At 37.5% G+C, this 17784-nt stretch overlaps 1 protein-coding gene across 1 annotated transcript in view; it reads left to right on the top strand.

Annotated features, from left to right (window-relative positions):
• Positions 1 to 12599, top strand: part of LOC132856077 (collagen alpha-1(XXIII) chain-like) — a 107886-nt gene extending 95287 nt beyond the window's left edge. The window contains exons 3-4 of the mRNA XM_060885477.1: positions 8921 to 8965; positions 12491 to 12599. Of these exons, the coding sequence (XP_060741460.1) occupies positions 8921 to 8965; positions 12491 to 12519 (74 nt within the window). The 3' untranslated portion in view covers positions 12520 to 12599. The remainder of the gene's footprint in view (positions 1 to 8920; positions 8966 to 12490) is intronic.
• Positions 12600 to 17784: the final 5185 nt, after the last annotated feature.

Here is a 17784-nt window from a genome sequence, read left to right as displayed (position 1 = left end):
TCGAGAAATAAGCGAATGTAAAATGTAAAAGTCTATTTGATTTGCGAAGAGTTTGTTGATAAGACTTGTGGTATTCTTATGGATAAATAAAGAGACTGTAAAACTAACAGAGACGAGCAGTAATAGTGGCTATTCACACGTTTGTGTGTGTGTGTGTGTGTGTGTGTGTTTGCCAGAACATGGCTGTGATCCCAACAGATCTACTAATCCTATAATGTATTTTTACCCCCTCTAAACTTTTAATCCTTTTTCAAACCAGCTCGTTGCCTGGTCTTTATTTTATGAAGCTGCACAACACGGCGAGACCCGAGTGTGTAATCAGAGAAAGAAGACCACCGGCATGTTCATCTGCTTCTCCTCAGATCTCTTATCGTCCACTTAGAATTCGAGCTGGTTTTGGGTTTCTTTAGTACCGAACACTTGGCTTTTTCTACAACATGGAAGATTCGCTTTTATTTTACAGAGAACATCGATATGTTCCTTGAAGTGTGAAAGCTTTCTATAAAACTTTAGATGTGTAACTGAATGCATCTGAATGCATAAAGACGCACCCTGCACTCAGACATCTGCGATATCGTCCCATATCTATTTCTGTTATAAGGGTTCAAGCCCCAGCACTCCCAAGCTGCCGTGTTGGGCCCTTCAGCAAGGCCCTTAATCCTCCCTGCTTCAGGGGAACTGTATAATACCTGCCCTTGTGCTCTGAACCCAACATTTTGGATTAAATATTCAAGAGTATTTCTTTCTGAAATCCATCTCACGCGTCGAGGGTCTCGAAGGACGGACACGTATCTGCTTGCGATTGTGTTTGTTTTTATTTTTAATTCAGATCAGCTTGAGGTCTGATGATATCGTTCTCATCACATTATGGTACTCGTGTTGTTATGGCTTTGTGTTAGTGTTAAAGATTTTACCACAATATCAGTAATAAACTAGATTTGTAAAGTTCGTCACGACAAACTTTGATGTCGGCTTTGACGATGCAAGTATTCGCAAAGGCCGGTGCTTTTTGGAGCCGAGTGGACATAAGGGTCAGTGTTACTTTTGGAAGCAAGTTAACAGAAAGCTAGGGTGCCAAATCATTTGGAGATAAGTGGAGACGAACACGTGACGTCATCAGAATACACGTGAGGAAGTTCCCCTCACTGTTCTGAGTGTTTTGATATGTCACATGTCCATGTTGTAAAAAGTTTTTTGATTTTGCATATTTTGGGGGCGGGGCTGCGGGACAACCGGAAGGCCAGTCGGTACACCGATTTAAAAGTTTGTTCAGAGTCTCACCCTAAAGAAGCTGGCCGAGTTATAAACCTCCAAAGTTTATAATGGGAGTCTATGGGAAAAAAGGCCAATTTGAGACTCGGTACCAGAAGTACCGGTACTTGGATTGCTTAGAAAAGTCATAGCAACAAACTTCAGACCAGGTTCTACAACATATCCGAATTTGATGCATGTGGCTCGAAAGCTCTAGGGGAAGTTACTCTTGATATATTTTTGTCTAAGCTTAAATAAGAAAACAGAATGTTGGCTTCTACAAAGCGACATAATAAATAAAAAAATTAAATAAGTCAGTGGCCTAGCGATCTTTTTTGAGGTTTCGAGGTGTCTTTTGAAAGCTTTCATCGTGTCATTTGTATGGTGATGGAGATAAACCTTATTCATGTGGATTTGTCGAGTATTTATATCCATGAGTTTTAGTTTCTCCTTAGTTGATCGTATCTCAAACTGATCCTCGAGTCTTCCTCGGACGATACGTCTGTACGGCCGACCTAAAGAAGCCCTTGTTGATTTATCGACCTTCTTCGAGCCAACTCCCGTGTCCAAGTCCTTATCATCACTGACTTCCTTGCCAAAAGTACATTAGAGACAGAAATAGGGAACATGGACGGAAGTGTTTGGACGTTTCTGATATTACATGGCATCATTAATCTCGAGTGCCAATGTCAAAACAGGTCTTAAAGTAAACCCATGTTGCTTAGGATTATTACTCATGTTACTGCACTGGTGTTAATCTATATCAGTGTTAATATTAATGTAGGATTGTATGAAGCCTTATATAAATGTAGATTGTAGGTTTCGAGTGATCGTGGTTCAATAGTGTCTGTATATATGAAAGAAGACAAGATCTACTGTTAGATCAATCACAGTCACTGTACTGTATAAGCTTGCATTTGTAAAAAAAAAAATAATAATAATAATAATTATAATCACTTCTACTTAAGATCAATCTGGCAACCCTGTGAAGAACAAACAGTTCTCTCAACTTTCATAAAAATTGTAGGAGAAAAATAAATTAGGTATGTTTTTTGTTGTTATCGTTTTATTGTATTTTTGAAGCTCGGTTGTATTTTGTGCAGTTAATTAGTTTGTATTATTGCAAATGTACGGTGGAAGTGCAAAACAAATGAACAAATCCGAAAACACATTAACAAATCCCAAAACAAATTAACAAATCCGAAAACAAATTAACAAGTCAGACTTGTTTTTTTGTTAATTTGTTAACAAAAGAAAAGATTTGTTAATTTGTTTTGGGATTTGTTACATTTTTTTTTGATTTGTTAATTTGTTTTGGGATTTGTTAATTTGTTTTGGGATTTGTTAATTTGTTTTGGGATTTGTTACATTTTTTTTTGATTTGTTAATTTGTTTTCGGATTTGTTAATTTGTTTTGCACTTCCCGGCCACCGTACAAATGCTTAAATTTAGATAGTTTGCAAATACTTTCATTTCACTTTAATTTCATTATTTCAAAATAATTCAAATCTGCTTCTGAGGTGAGAAAATAATCAATTAAAAAAAAACAACAAAAAAAAAAAACAATGCTACAATAAATAAACTACAACTACAAACAACTACAAAATACGATCTTTTCTTATGAAACCACTGTGAATATACAGTATGGACCTTCACTTGACTAAACACTGACCTAAATCTGAATCCAGCTTAATCTGCTCATATATCAACTTTTTCGCTTGTCTTTACTCCTCTAATCTCATTAATAATCTCACTAAATGGTGTCCAATTTTAATCCGTTTCCTCTCGAAGTATAGTATTTTGGAGCTTTTCCTCGTCTCTCTTGCGTCTTTTTCGTTCCTTAGTGACTGAAATCTCCATCTTTATGACGTGACGCTTCCTATTGTTGAAATATCTATAGAAATCATATTGAGCTGAATAGAATATCAGTCTGTTTACATTTACATTTGTGAACTCGAGTATGTCCTGCATTCAAACGAGACTTTAATCGCGATGTTCGGCTGTCTGTTCAGTCGTTTAATCTATAAGGGGAGATACATCTGACCAAATAAATCTAAGAAAGGTCTTTCTTTATTCCGTAATGCGATACGTCTCCAGGGGAAAACGACGGAAACGCCTGAAGCGATCGGCCCGCTGACTGCGACTGATTTGTGGTTAAATGTCCTCTTAGATGGTTTTGCTTGCCATTGACCATGGGAATGACCCTGTAACGGCTGTGCCACCCAACACGTGCCGCCGGAATCCGCCGTTCACAAACACCACCACTTCCAGCGTCAACAAACACGTGGAAGCGTTTCACGGCGAGGCAGCTGGTGCCAGGGGGGTCTGGGGCGTTTATCTTGGGGATCGAGTGAATTAACACACCGTCATGCAAAGGAGCGCGCAGATACGCTAAGCCAAACACTTACGCATGACTTAACAAAGACACACACACACACACACACACACACAAGTATGGTTGGATAAATTCATCTGTACTTACAGAGATTCAGCTCAGTGTGGTCTGGATGTTTTGGCTGAAACGTCTGAAAGTGAGATTGTTTTTATTAGGGTGTAATTACATGTCTTACATGTCCTATATATATATATATATATATATATATATATATATATATATATATATATATATATATATATATATATATATATATATATATATTTTTTAAACCTGCTTCCTTTTCTATAGGTTTCTAAAGACATGTAATTACACCCTAATAAAAGCTATATATAAATAAATAAAAATTTAAAAGATGGTTTTTCCAAAAGATGAAAAAGTGTGTATTTTATCCTCTAACTAATACGCATCACAGAACACTTTATATTCACTTTAGTTCCATTTTGTCACTTTAATATACTGTAGACATGCAGATTATTAAAAAAAATCCTAACATCCAAAATATAAAAATCTTTAAAGACAAGCAGAGTTATAAAATATTGTTCTAATATTATATGATGTTATTTTTAGTGCAGATATTCACTAACGTAGAGATTAAATGACCAGAAAACCACCACCAAAAAAAAAAAACAAGAAAAAACCCTGCAGTGAAATCACATTCTTTCTTCCCGGAGGTATCGCTGATCAATCGACATAAAATATATACACATATCTTCATTATGCAGAAACCGCACACACGTTATAATACACCAGTGGAATGTTCACATGCTGCTGAGATACTCGATGGCTGTGCAAATAAATTCCTGCATTTTTTTCATTAAAAAATACACACCGTGAATTATTTATAAAAATATATATATAATATAAATATAAATATAATATATTTATAATTTTTTTTTCTGCTATGTAAAAAAAATATTAAATTAAACAAAAATTACAAATAAATAAATAAATAAATAAATAATTACATATTTCACCAAGGGGGGGCACGGAGGCTTAGTGGTTAGCACGTTCGCCTCACACCTCCAGGGTCGGGGTTCGATTCCCGCCTCCGCCTTGTGTGTGTGGAGTTTGCATGTTCTCCCCGTGCCTCAGGGGTTTCCTCCCGGTACTCCGGTTTCCTCCCCTGGTCCAAAGACATGCATGGTAGGTTGATTGGCAGCTCTGGAAAATTGTCCGTAGTGTCTGATTGCGTGAGTGAATGAGAGAGTGTGTGTGTGCCCTGCGATGGGTTGGCACTCCGTCCAGGGTGTATCCTGCCTTGATGCCCGATGACGCCTGAGATAGGCACAGGCTCCCCGTGACCCGAGGTAGTTCGGATAAGCGGTAGAAGATGAGTGAATGAATGAATATTTCGTCATGTAATTGAGGTTTATTTTTATGAAATCATCACACAAACTGCTTACAGCTCAAACAGCATTTACTCTTATAGTAAAAATAAAGATTTTGAAATTCAGCAGTAGCCAAAATAAACCTGAGCACACCTTAGAAGTATTTAGCATTAAAACAGCTGTGATTTTGTCTGTAAGGTTCCTGATAGACGGCGTTTTAAAGACCTGGAACACACACAGAGTTATAAATTAGATTTCTCTCCACCTCTGAGCTTTGATTTAGTCTCGGAAACAGAGACAGGACGCAGAGTATCGGGTTCCGTGTTATGATTTGGACAATTATTGCAAACATTTGCGTGGCTGAAGAAAGAGTTGTCCGGACGTCAAGGAAAAGTTTGTTTTATGGAAACTGTCACAGTAGCTAAAACAGCCTGGTGGGAAATCCAATCCAGGGCTTGGTGCCTGGGTGAGGAGTCGGGGGTGAAGCAGTTAGGGGACTGAGGATGAAGCACGGTGATGATGGAGGATTCCAAGATATAGCTCAGAGCAAATATTTGTGCCATTTCCATCCGTGAGATTTTACTTTACCCAAATATAATTGTATTGCTTCTTCAAACGAAATGAATTTTGCAACAAAAAGTTTGCACACCCTTAGACAAAAAAAACAACTGGTAATAAAGTGATGTGACATACGGCTAAGTACGATGACCCATACTCAGAGTTCGTTCTCTGCATTTAACCCATCCAAAGTGCACATACACAGCAGTGAACACACACACACCGTGAACACACACCCGGAGCAGTGGGCAGCCTTTAAACCTTTAGGCCACGACTTCTCCTACTCAATATACTACTAATACTACTCAAATAAATCCTATCTCACTGTGGTTTGTTTAACATTATTTCTTTTTGCGTTCTATTTATTATTGCGCCCTCATGTTTGCATGACACACGCAGAGCCTACGGGTTTGTTGTTTTTGAAAAAGAAAAATACAGTAGCTGGGTTTTACATTAATTAATTCATTCATTCATTTTCTACCGCTTATCCGAACTTCTCGGGTCACGGGGAGCCTGTGCCTATCTCAGGCGTCATCGGGCATCAAGGCAGGATACACCCTGGACGGGGTGCCAACCCATCACAGGGCACACACACACTCTCATTCACTCACGCAATCACACACTACGGACAATTTTCCAGAGATGCCAATCAACCTACCATGCATGTCTTTGGACCGGGGGAGGAAACCGGAGTACCCGGAGGAAACCCCCGAGGCACGGGGAGAACATGCAAACTCCACACACACAAGGCGGAGGCGCTGGATTTTACAATTGATGTAAAAGTTAAAATAAAATGGTGCTCAGTGAAAAAAGATGCTAAGCCTGTGACAAGAAGGGAGGTTTTAAACTGGTTACCATGGTAACATGTTGTCACCGGCCTAGTCGGACTGTCTTGTTGTAGGATACATCCCCAGAACATCTTTATTAACGTTTACATCAGTTGTAACAAAGTCACTGTATTATTGTCTTTTAGAAAAAATAGGGTGCACAAACTTTTGCACCTATTCCTGTAGGCGCTGTATAAGTCATGCAAACGCTGATAACGTGCAAGAACGTGATAATAAATAGAATGCAAAAAAGGAATACGCCACCCCGCGTCCACAGCCGTTCCTCAGGAGGTTAAGCGTTATTGAGCCGTCAGACTGCAGCCCCTTTCCTTTTGCCCTGCAGTGTTTACGGCTGTGGCTCAGGAAGGGCATCTGTGGCACAAGGGTATATTTTTACCTGCGTTTTTGGCCCCGGGAGCAGTTTGTAAGGAGACACCGGTTGGCAAGGCGACCCGTTGGAGCTCAAAGCGCAAGCCGCGGAGAGTTATGCGGACCATGCGGGCAGGGTGGCAGTTCCTGTGTCATGGTATATGTATGCTGGAACATGCATCCATCATAAAGATCCCGGGCGGAGAGACCAAAGAAGAAGGACAGGGGAAGGTCAAGCAGAGAAGAAGTGAGGATGAGTTCCAGGAAGCAAACGAATCCTTAAAAAAATAATAAAGGGATCAAACAAGTGCTCTACCAACCGTAGTTCAGTTAATTTCCTCTCTAATTTATTCTTTGTGGTGTTTAATATGGAAAATACTCAGCGACGGTCTGGTGTGATGAAGCAGGCTGACTAACCACAGAGAAGATGAACTAACTGTAATGCTATGAAGTGTTTTATTCCTCTTACACCACAACAATTTGTCATTGTCATCCAGTTACTGTACTGTATGTTGGTTATTTCTACAGACCAATCAGATGCGAGCTTCCGTTTAATTGTTAAATAACAACAACATGTTTATTGTTAGTCTTGGATTATGTGAAGAACCTGAACTTTTAGTTTGAGCAACCTACACTGTTGGAGATTAATCAACCCCTAATGACCAATCAGGTTCAACCAATCAGGAACTTGATAACACTTTACACAAAGCACAAGAAGATTTGCAGTTCCTTGGTCTGGGATTAAAACTCTTATCCGTTCATTTGTCACATCAGAGAAAATAACAAGAGACTGAGAAGTTCAATGGTTAATTACTGAGTCGAATCAGGTCTGGTCTTGTGTTGCACAGGGATGAGGAGGAAATCCTCCTTTCCTGGCCATGCAGGGGGCGGTTTAGAGCAGCAGGAGCTGATTAGCTTAGTTTAATAACACTCAACATACAAACACAGAGAGCTCATATGCCACTAAAGCCACCGAAGCTCATTAGAAAGTCAGCGGTCTCTGCAAGAACGGTTCATATTTCACACTCCTGCAGAAGCGAGGCGCAGATCAGCCAATGGAAGTGATTTAGTGCTGAGGAAGGAGACAGGCTTGGCTTCGTTTATTAGCCAAGAAGGCGAAGACTAGTACTTTTGGACAAATGAATGTCATCTGTGGATTTATTGCGATAAACGATTGCGTAGAGGTCTGGGAAAACACGTTCAGGCTTTACTGAAAACCTGTTTGTGTGAACTGTTACTGTAAAAAGATCAACGTATTAGATCGAGCGCTTTAACATCAACGATCGTGTTACAAGTTTCTGTGCTGTGATTCTGACCAATCAGATTCAAGCATCTAACAACACAATGAATAAATTCTGGATATAAATCATAAATTTATCCCTAACGAGCAAACTAGAGGTAATGGGCAAGGAAAAACTCCCTGTGTGACCCCATGAGGAAGAAACCTTGACAGGGATCAGGCTTAAAGGGGAACCGATGCTCATCTGGGTGACACCAGGGAATGTGATAATAATAATAATAATAATAATAATAATAATAATAATAATAATAATAATAATAATAATAATAATTACTGTGTGCCATATAGTAAAAAAGTAATATTCAAAACTACATTTATTTATTTATTTATTTATTTATCTATTTATTTATTTATTTATCTATCTATTTAGTTAGTTAGTTAGTTAGATAGTTAGTTATTTATTAGTCTTAGATTCAGTGACGTCTCTATAAACCTGAAATTTATTGAAAAGAACTGCCTTCAAATCTTCTGACCAATCACATTTGAGAACTCTGGTTTTAAATAAATTGGTGTCTTGTTGGCAAATATCCACAAGCAAAGTCTATAAATGAAGTATTTAAGATGTAAAATGACAAAAGATTCAATTCCTGCTAAATTTCTGCTAAATATGGAAAAACAACACTGTAAATAACCAAGATAACGAATCACATCAGACTCCGGCTTTGCTTTCCCTTCCCTTAAATGTCGTCCTGTTTATTATTAAATAAATAGATTTGTGAGGCTTCATCATGAACGTGCCAAGAGTTTAAGATTTAAACCAATCCACAGGAGAATAAAAGGGTTTGAGAGACAGAAGGATTTATGTGAAAGGCTTTAGGAATGATGAAACTGATTACATGTGTTGTTTTTATTGCTGCCTGTTAAACATGATGTATTGGTTTCATTTCAGGTCCTCCGGGAAAGCGTGGAAGGATGGGACGACGAGGAGATCCTGGTGAGACTGACGTTCTACTTAAGACTTATTTACTTTTTTTTTTTACTAGAATGATGCTGTAATTTATAATCCATAATTTATAAGACACATATGTAATGTAATGGCTTTCTACGACAGCTGTGGTCATGTTCCTGTGATGATGTTACACAAACTATCTCGTCCCAAATCTGCAGAAATTCACAAGCTGCACCAAACATCACAGCTTTTATGTTAATCTCTTCATCTCTGTGGTAATGACTAGTATTTCATTTAATACAGTGAGTCGTTTGATTTGTAAATCGTCTCATTATCTCACACAGACAGTGACTCAGATTTCCCCAACACACACTTCCTCACTGTGTCACGAACACAAAACAGAGCGGACCCAAACGCAGGATAGCATAAATAAAAACAGGGTTTAATAACTGAAAACATGAAACAGGACGCAGACTAAAGACAGGACAAACCACAGTAGATGCCGCGCTGCCCAAAGCAACGCGGCACAGTTAAATACACAAGACAATGAGAACAATAAGGATCAGGTGTGATAAGGATCAGGGAGGAGCAGACGAAGGCGGGGCAGACACGTGACGAGAAACATAAACAGATGCACGTGGCCAGAGTCCGGGCAGAGTCCTTACACACTGCTTTCTCTTGGTTGAGATGTACATCATTGTTGTCATCGATCTTTCCACAGCATCATTTAGCCGTAATTGAACAAATCCAAACTACAACATCTTCATACAAACACAAATAACCTGATAAAATTAGTGCTAGCGTTGTTAATAGAGTGTTAATAATATTTAATAGAGTCTTAATATCTTTAATAGTGTTAATAATTTTAATAGTGTTAATATCTAATAGTGTTAATATCTAATGTAGATTGTTAATATCTAATAGTGTTAATATATTTAAAAGGGTGTTAATATCTAATAGTGTTAATATATTTAAAAGAGTGTTAATTTCTAATAGAGTGTTAATACCCTTAATAGTGTTAAAATCTAATGCAGATTGTTAATATCTAATAGTGTTAATGTATTTAAAAGAGTGTTAATTTCTAATAGAGTGTTAATACCCTTAATAGTGTTAAAATCTAATGCAGATTGTTAATATCTAATAGTGTTAATGTATTTAAAAGAGTGTTAATTTCTAATAGAGTGTTAATACCTTTAATAGTGTTAATATCTAATGCAGATTGTTAATATCTAATAGTGTTAACATATTTAAAAGAGTGTTAATATCTAATAGTGTTAATATATTAAAACGAGTGTTCATTTCTAATAGTGTTAATACCTTTAATAGTGTTAATATCTAATGCAGATTGTTAATATCTAATAGTGTTGATATATTTAAAAGAGTGTTAATTTCTAATAGTGTTAATACCTTTAATAGTGTTAATATCTAATGCAGATTGTTAATATCTAATAGTGTTGATATATTTAAAAGTGTTAATATCTAATAGTGTTAATACCTTTTTATCTAATAGTGTTAATATCTAATAGTGTTAATATCTAATGCAGATTGTTAATATCTAATGTTTGTCTAATATTAATGTCTTTATTACAGTGTTAATGTTTAATAGTGTTAATATCTAATAGAGAGTGTTAATGTTTAATAGTGTTAATATCTATAGAGTGTTAATAATCTTTATTAGACAGTGTAGCTGTTAATGAGCACACAGAGCACTTCAGTTCAGCGAGCACTGAGCACTGAGACCTTCTCCTGGGACCTGCTTCAGACTTTTTTTTAGAAAAAAAAAAATAAAACACTCAATAATGTTTCGTGTTCACTTCAAATAGCTGAACAAACTGTACTGATGCATCAAAATATATAATCACAAACTAATCATTAACATCTAAATATTACCTACTGAATGTTCATGATAGTCGATAGTCATTTATCCAGTCTGATCTTCACTGATCATGATGGAGGAGTTTTATGAACCTGGACCTTCACAAACCTGTGCATTAGAGAGACAGTAGCATTGAGGAGATTGATTGTGTAGCACTAAACTCTATGGTACTTCATAGATCAGGCTATATGACTCGACTAATCCCCCCTTTATTTATTATACAACCATATAGAACTTTTTTCCGCTCATTTTCATCTCATTTCAAATCGAGAACCTTTCCTTTCCCACCGAACCAACGCAACAATAGCAGAAGAATAACGCTTGTTCTGCATCTGCTCCACAAATTGTGCCTTCAAACGCAAGCAGAACCTTTTATTTATGAAGTGATGGCAGCTTGTTACAAAACTCAATGTGGTTCTACTTAACTTTGGCCTTTTGCTGTTAGTCGGTCGGGTTTGATGGGAATACACCGAGATGGGATAGATGGGAGCTCTGGGACAGCAAACAAAAAAAACCAATAACAACAACAACAACAACAACAAAGTAAAGTAAGAGTAGAGAAGAAAATTCCAGAAAAAGAAACCAATAATAACTTCAGTAGTTTTTCCACAAACCTTGTCGCTTTTTTCTTCACTAAAATTCACTCGTTCTCGATGGAGCTCGGAGCTACAGTAGTTTACGCTTTATAATAAAATAAGACGGCTTTTTAGCACATTGTCAGCTCTTAATCTTGAAACGTTTAAACGGGACTTTGTCCTTGTGCTGGTTCTAAATCCCGAGGAGCTTTATTACTGATCCGTCTTATGAAAAGCATCTGCACACGAGGGGAAAACGAATCACGGGTTCAATCCAACGCACCTGTTTTTAAAGCCTTCTGTTCTGCAAAAGGATCAAACTTCTGATCTTTGTCATGTTTGGAGTGAAATCTGTTCTTGTCTTTTGGCCTTGAGCAGATGGATGGATTTACATGGACCGTTCCAATACCATTCAATTATTTGACAAAAGACAGAGAGTCATTTAGTGGATAATGAAGTGAGCATGAGAAAATATGAGAATAACCTTGGAATTAGACTTTTCTTTGTGCTTTTTGGGGTTTTTTTTTTTGCTAGCATCAAGTTAATAGCAAGTTATTTGCAGGAGTGTAAACGGTGCAGAAAAATTGTCTTTCCATAAAATGGTGACTGTCGTGTCGGAATCTTACTCAACTAAAAGTAGCGGCAAGGAGCTGACACCATACCTGAGTGAAAGTCAGAAAATATAAATATTCTAGAGGACCTGAAGAAATATGCTAATCTACAGAATTTACACTTTCTAGCTAATTAAAAAATCTGATCAACAGAACCTACCTAGCTAGCTAGCCAACTATATCTAGCTAACTAACTGAACAAGCTCATTTCTCAACCTTAAATAGCTTGCTAATGGACCAAGCTAATTACGGATTTTAACTAGTTAGCTAATTTTTCATGCTAATTTACAAAACATTTGTAGCTAGCTTATTGAACAAGCAAATTTATGAGCCCTAACTAACTAGATAATGGAACAATTAGCTAATATACGATTCAATAGCGAGACAATTTTTCATGCTAACTTACAAAACAGAACTAGCTAACTAGCGGAACATGTTAATGGTATTTTATCTGGCTAGTTAATTTTACATGCTAATTGAAATCTTCTGTCTCTGTGATTTGTTGCAGGACCTCCAGTAAGTACCTCACTCATCTAAATCCAATGTGTTGATTTTTGTAGTGTCTTGTGTAAGAGGGTAAGTGAGGAAGTGAAAGCACCCACACACACACACACACACACACACACACTGAATAAGCTACCAGAGACATGTTGTGTATTTGTAGTTTTTTTATGTCAGTTTTATAATGTTCTCGCTGTGCGTTCAAGCCCTCACGACCACACGAGTGCGTTCTAGTCACTTTAGTCGTAGTGAGATGGAGATGCAGCTTCTCTAAATTAACTACAAGAAACCTCAAGAAGTGTTTTAAACTCTAGGAACGCTATGGAATTAACACATAATAACCGAAATCGACTTCTTATGTGAGTAAACGTTCAATTCTGAAAAACTGACTTTCAACAGAGAGCGAGAGTTCGCAGTGAAGCTCATTTTATCATTTCTGTATTTCTCTGTTTTCTGATAAATTAGCAGAAAAAAACACACCTTTCCTCGTTCCTTTTGCTAGTGATCATTTATATTTATTCAAACATCATGACTCGTGTGATCAGTGCTTATATAATCCACTTTCACACATTTCATTTCTGCATTTTGATCATCTTTTGAATTTGTACAGGGGAAACCAGGACACGATGGCTACCCGGTAAATTTTATTTCACTATCGCTGCCTCTTTTTTTCCTTCCCTGGATTATCGTTTTCTTTGTTTCTGCCTTTTTTTCCTTAAAAGAAACTCTTTTTCATGACTTTCAGCCTTCCTGCAGTTTTCATCTCATACTTTACTTGAATTTTACACTTTTTATTTCACCAAGTTCTTATTCTTCCTCCCAGACATTTGGATTGTTACATTCAGCTACACCTGGTTAGGGTTAATTACTACACTGTTTAGTTAAAAAAGAAAAAACAACAAGGGGAAGACAAAATCGACCCACTCGTCTATAATAAATGGGGAAGTCGTGGCCTAATGGTTAGAGAGTTTGACTCCTAACCCTAAGGTTGTGGGTTCGAGTCTCGGGCCGGCAATACCACGACTGAGGTGCCCTTGAGCAAGGCACCGAACCCCCAACTGCTCCCCGGGCGCCGCAGCTCCGGGTGTGTGTTCACGGTGTGTGTGTTCACTGCTGTGTGTGTGCACTTTGGGTGGGTTAAATGCAGAGAACAAATTCTGAGTATGGGTCACCGTACTTAGCCATATGTCATGTCACTTTACTTCTAATAAATAAATAAAAATTAACCCGCTTGTCCCTTTATAAATAAATAAATAAATAAATAAATAATGCTGAGATGTAAAACAATAGAGTTAAAAACACATGTAATAAATGAATAAAACAGTGTAGAAATTTATAAACTTGGAGGGAAAATTTGCTAAATTGAATTGAATTCATTTACATTTACATTTAGCTTTAGTATATTAAAAAACATATATAACAAACAGTCTATCTATCTATATATATCTATAATAATAATAATAATAATAATAATAATAATAATAATAATAATAATAATATTGTTTATTTATCTGTTTTTATTTTTGTTTATAATTTATTATACATAGATAGATAGATAGATAGATAGATAGATAGATAGATAGATAGATAGATAATTTGTTATGATTAATGTATTTTCATAATATTAATTATAATAATAATATAAACAAAGATATAAACAAAAATAAAACGGATAAATAAAAAGACTATTATTATTATTATTATTATTATTATTATTATTATTATTATTCATCTATATGTTTTTATTAATTAAATGTGAATCGATGACTCAATCAAGCTCATTTTCCTTGCTGAATTTTTTCATACCTTTAGTTTGATAAACACTCAGCGGCATCACTGCTCACCCACAACCTTTGCATTGTTTATCATTAATATTCACTTAATTCATTCAAATTTAGATTTGTTAATCTTTATTTACATAAACGTTGGTTTCAGATGTTGTCTGTGTTTACACTAGTGGTTTAGACTAGCACACTGTACTACTGCAGGTGTCTGATGAAGGTCTGATGCCCTCTGATGGCTGTGATCAGTACTGAACAGAACTGGAGGAGCAGAGTTTATCAGTGTGAACCGGGGCGTTCCTGAGACTCTGGATTACACGACATCCTGTTGTTCGATACTGAGTAATAGAGCTCACGGCTAGTTTAAAACAAGTCTCCTGAGTGGAGCTGATTGTGGGTGTGAGAGCAGACAAAGTGTTTGTTTGTGTGTTTTTGCTGACCAATGCTCATAATAGCATCGTCTCTCTCACCAGCTGGTCTTTAGTGTGTATCTCTGTATCTGTGTATCTTAAGCATGATGAGTAGCTCTACTCTGCTCATGTGTGTAAATATGATACAAGCATAGCGTGATACTCTTTCCATTATTATCGCTATTCTATAGATTGTGATCAGTCTGGGCCTGAAACGCTCACGCTCACTCTCACACTCATACTCACACTCACACACGTGGATGATTTGTGTTTATTGAGGGGTTTTAAGCAGCGTCGACTTTCCCAGAGTTTCTGTCTGCCTTGTTCTCATTCCTGCATGGAATTTACCTCTGAATAACTGCTCACAGGTGTGTGTGTGTGTGTGTGTGTGTGTGTGTGTGTGTGTGTGTGGTTGTGTGTGCGTTTCACACAAAACAGACAAAACAAAAAAGGACTGAACTAAATATCAGCTGGAGTGCCGTGACCATTAATATTTCCCATATATTTCAATACAGTTTTATGCTCCGATGCTTTTACTGTAGGGGGGCATTTACTTTTGCTTTTACGATTTGACTCCACTTAAAAAAAGCCACTTAAGTCAATACTGCAATTCTTTATCTAACGAATCACTTTTTTATCCTATGAGGAAAATTAAAAAAATTCTATGTTGATGGGTGTGGTCTCTGCCAGGATAACCCCGCCCCTTTCTACAGTAATTTGCATGCATACTTAATTAAGCGGTTTGAGGAGGATGAAAACTGATCTAAAGGATTTGGAAGGACTTGGATGAGGACTTGGAAGCACAGTAATAGACTGCTCTTCCATGTCATCATCATCATCATCATCATCATCATCATCACCAGCAGCATCATCATCATCATAACGCCTACTGAAATAAAGTATTTTGAAAGAATAGAGTTTTAAAGAAAAGAAAAGAAGCCATTATGTAGGCTCTTGGTGATCACCTGTACACCTGCACGTTCCTGCCCTTATTTAATCAGCCAATCACATTGCTGCGGCACATTGTGTACATTTATGAAGATAAAGATGAAGATTTTCAGTTAATGTTCTCATGAAATATCAGGATGCGAGAAAAACGCAATCCCTGTGATCGACTGATGTTTGTCCGAACGAGTCCATAGGGTTTCGAAAACATCGTAAACATGATGAGTTTTGATGATATGAGAGCTCAGAGGTGAATCTTTGGAGCTTACAGGAAGCCGACAATAACTCAAATAATCACTCTTTGCAACCCTGGTGAGCAGAAAAGCATCACAAAACACATTGAGGTGGATGGACTACAACAGCAGAAGAAGCCAAGAAGAAGAATCAGAGGCTGCAGTAGGCAGAGACTCAACACTAACCATCTGGATGGAGCTTGGAATAAAAATAAGTCCTTTAAGAAACTGCAAGTTCTTCACATCATGAAAATATTTTTCTGACAGATACACAGCTTTCTCCGCAGCGTAAACACGGCGAGGTCTGTGTTTTTGTGCCGCAGTACCAGGCTCCAGTCGTGTGGAGCACGTTCAGCAGATGTGTGTGGAAGCAAAGCTTTTTAAATCTCTCAGCCAGGCGCAGCGGAACATACGTTTGCAATTGCTCACTTCTTTCCGGGAATCGACTGCCTTTCAGAAACATTCCTTTTCGAAACTAATTAAGTATTAAGTGTTTAGTAAATAGAGTAAGCTTTATTTCCTCAACACGGCTGTTTAGTTAATATGGGACATCCCCGGATTTCACCTAAAACAACTTTCAGATTATGTAATTCGGTTCAGGTCGTTATTTTAACTGGAACAGTGAAAGCCGATGGGATTAATACAGTAATTGGATTAGAAGGCCGACATTTTCGGTTTGGGACACAGAGCACGTGTGTGTGAAAAGTGTACGTAGACAGTATTGTGTGTGCGTGTGTGTGTGCGTGTGTGTGTGTGTATGTGTGTGTGTGTGTGTGTGTGTGATACAGTGTGTGCACCTTACTCCCATTCTCACACACTCAGGAGCTGAACACTTGCCGTAATCTTTAAGTAAAGACCCTCACAGATTGTTTTATTTTAGAAACAGACACTTATTTATTCATGATACATTCTTTTAATTTAGAACGAAGACATTAATAAAATTTTTTTGAATAACAATAACTAAAAAGTATAACCCAAATTAAATGGCAGTGATGACTTAACTGGTTAAGGCTCTGGGTTGTGGATTGAGGGTTCAAGCCCCAGCACTGACAAGCTGCCATTGTTGGGCCCCTGAGCAAGGCCCTTAACTCTCTCTGCTCCAGTGGTGCTGTATCATGACTGACCCTGTGCTCTGACCCCAACCTCTAAAGTTGGGATATGCGAAGAAAGAATTTCACTGTGCTGTAATGTATAAAATAAAGTACAAATAAAGGCTTGTTTTTTTCTGTTTAAAGGAAAACTTTAGGAATTAACCTTCTAAAACTTCTAACAAAAATTTTCTGTTGAATTTTTATTTTAATTTCTGACATGTTGTTCTGGGGGGGGCACGGTGGCTTAGTGGTTAGCACGTTCGCCTCACACCTCCAGGGTTGGGGGTTTGATTACCACCTCCACCTTGTGTGTGTGGAGTTTGCATGTTCTCCCCGTGCCTCTGGGATTTCCTCCGGGTACTCCGGTTTCCTCCCCCGGTCCAAAGACATGCATGGTAGGTTGATTGGCATCTCTGGAAAATTGTCCGTAGTGTGTGATTGCGTGAGTGAATGAGTGTGTGTGTGTGTGTGTGTGTGCCCTGCGATGGGTTGGCACTCCGTCCAGGGTGTATCCTGCCTTGATGCCCGATGACTCCTGAGATAGGCACAGGCTCCCCGTGACCCGAGGTAGTTCGGATAAGCGGTAGAAAATGAGTGAGTGAGTGAGAAATGTTGCTCTGTTTTGTTTTGTGCTTTAGTTTTTTGGGTTTTTTTTCAAAAAATGGTGTGAGAAAAGAAGGAGATTTTAGTGATTTTGTGAAATGTGACTGTTGTAACTTTGCGTTTGAAATCTCTCAGAGAAATCGTTTACATAGTATTTTAAATATGTTTCACTGCTGAGTTTTTCTATAACTTAACAAAAAGGACCTTTAAAGAGTGATCACTGAGTCGTTTATTTTAT

The sequence above is a fragment of the Tachysurus vachellii genome, chromosome 13, assembly GCF_030014155.1.
Source record: "Tachysurus vachellii isolate PV-2020 chromosome 13, HZAU_Pvac_v1, whole genome shotgun sequence".
Lineage (NCBI taxonomy): Eukaryota > Metazoa > Chordata > Actinopteri > Siluriformes > Bagridae > Tachysurus > Tachysurus vachellii.
Note: the sequence above shows the minus strand (reverse complement) of the source record. Positions and strands in the feature narration are given on the sequence as shown.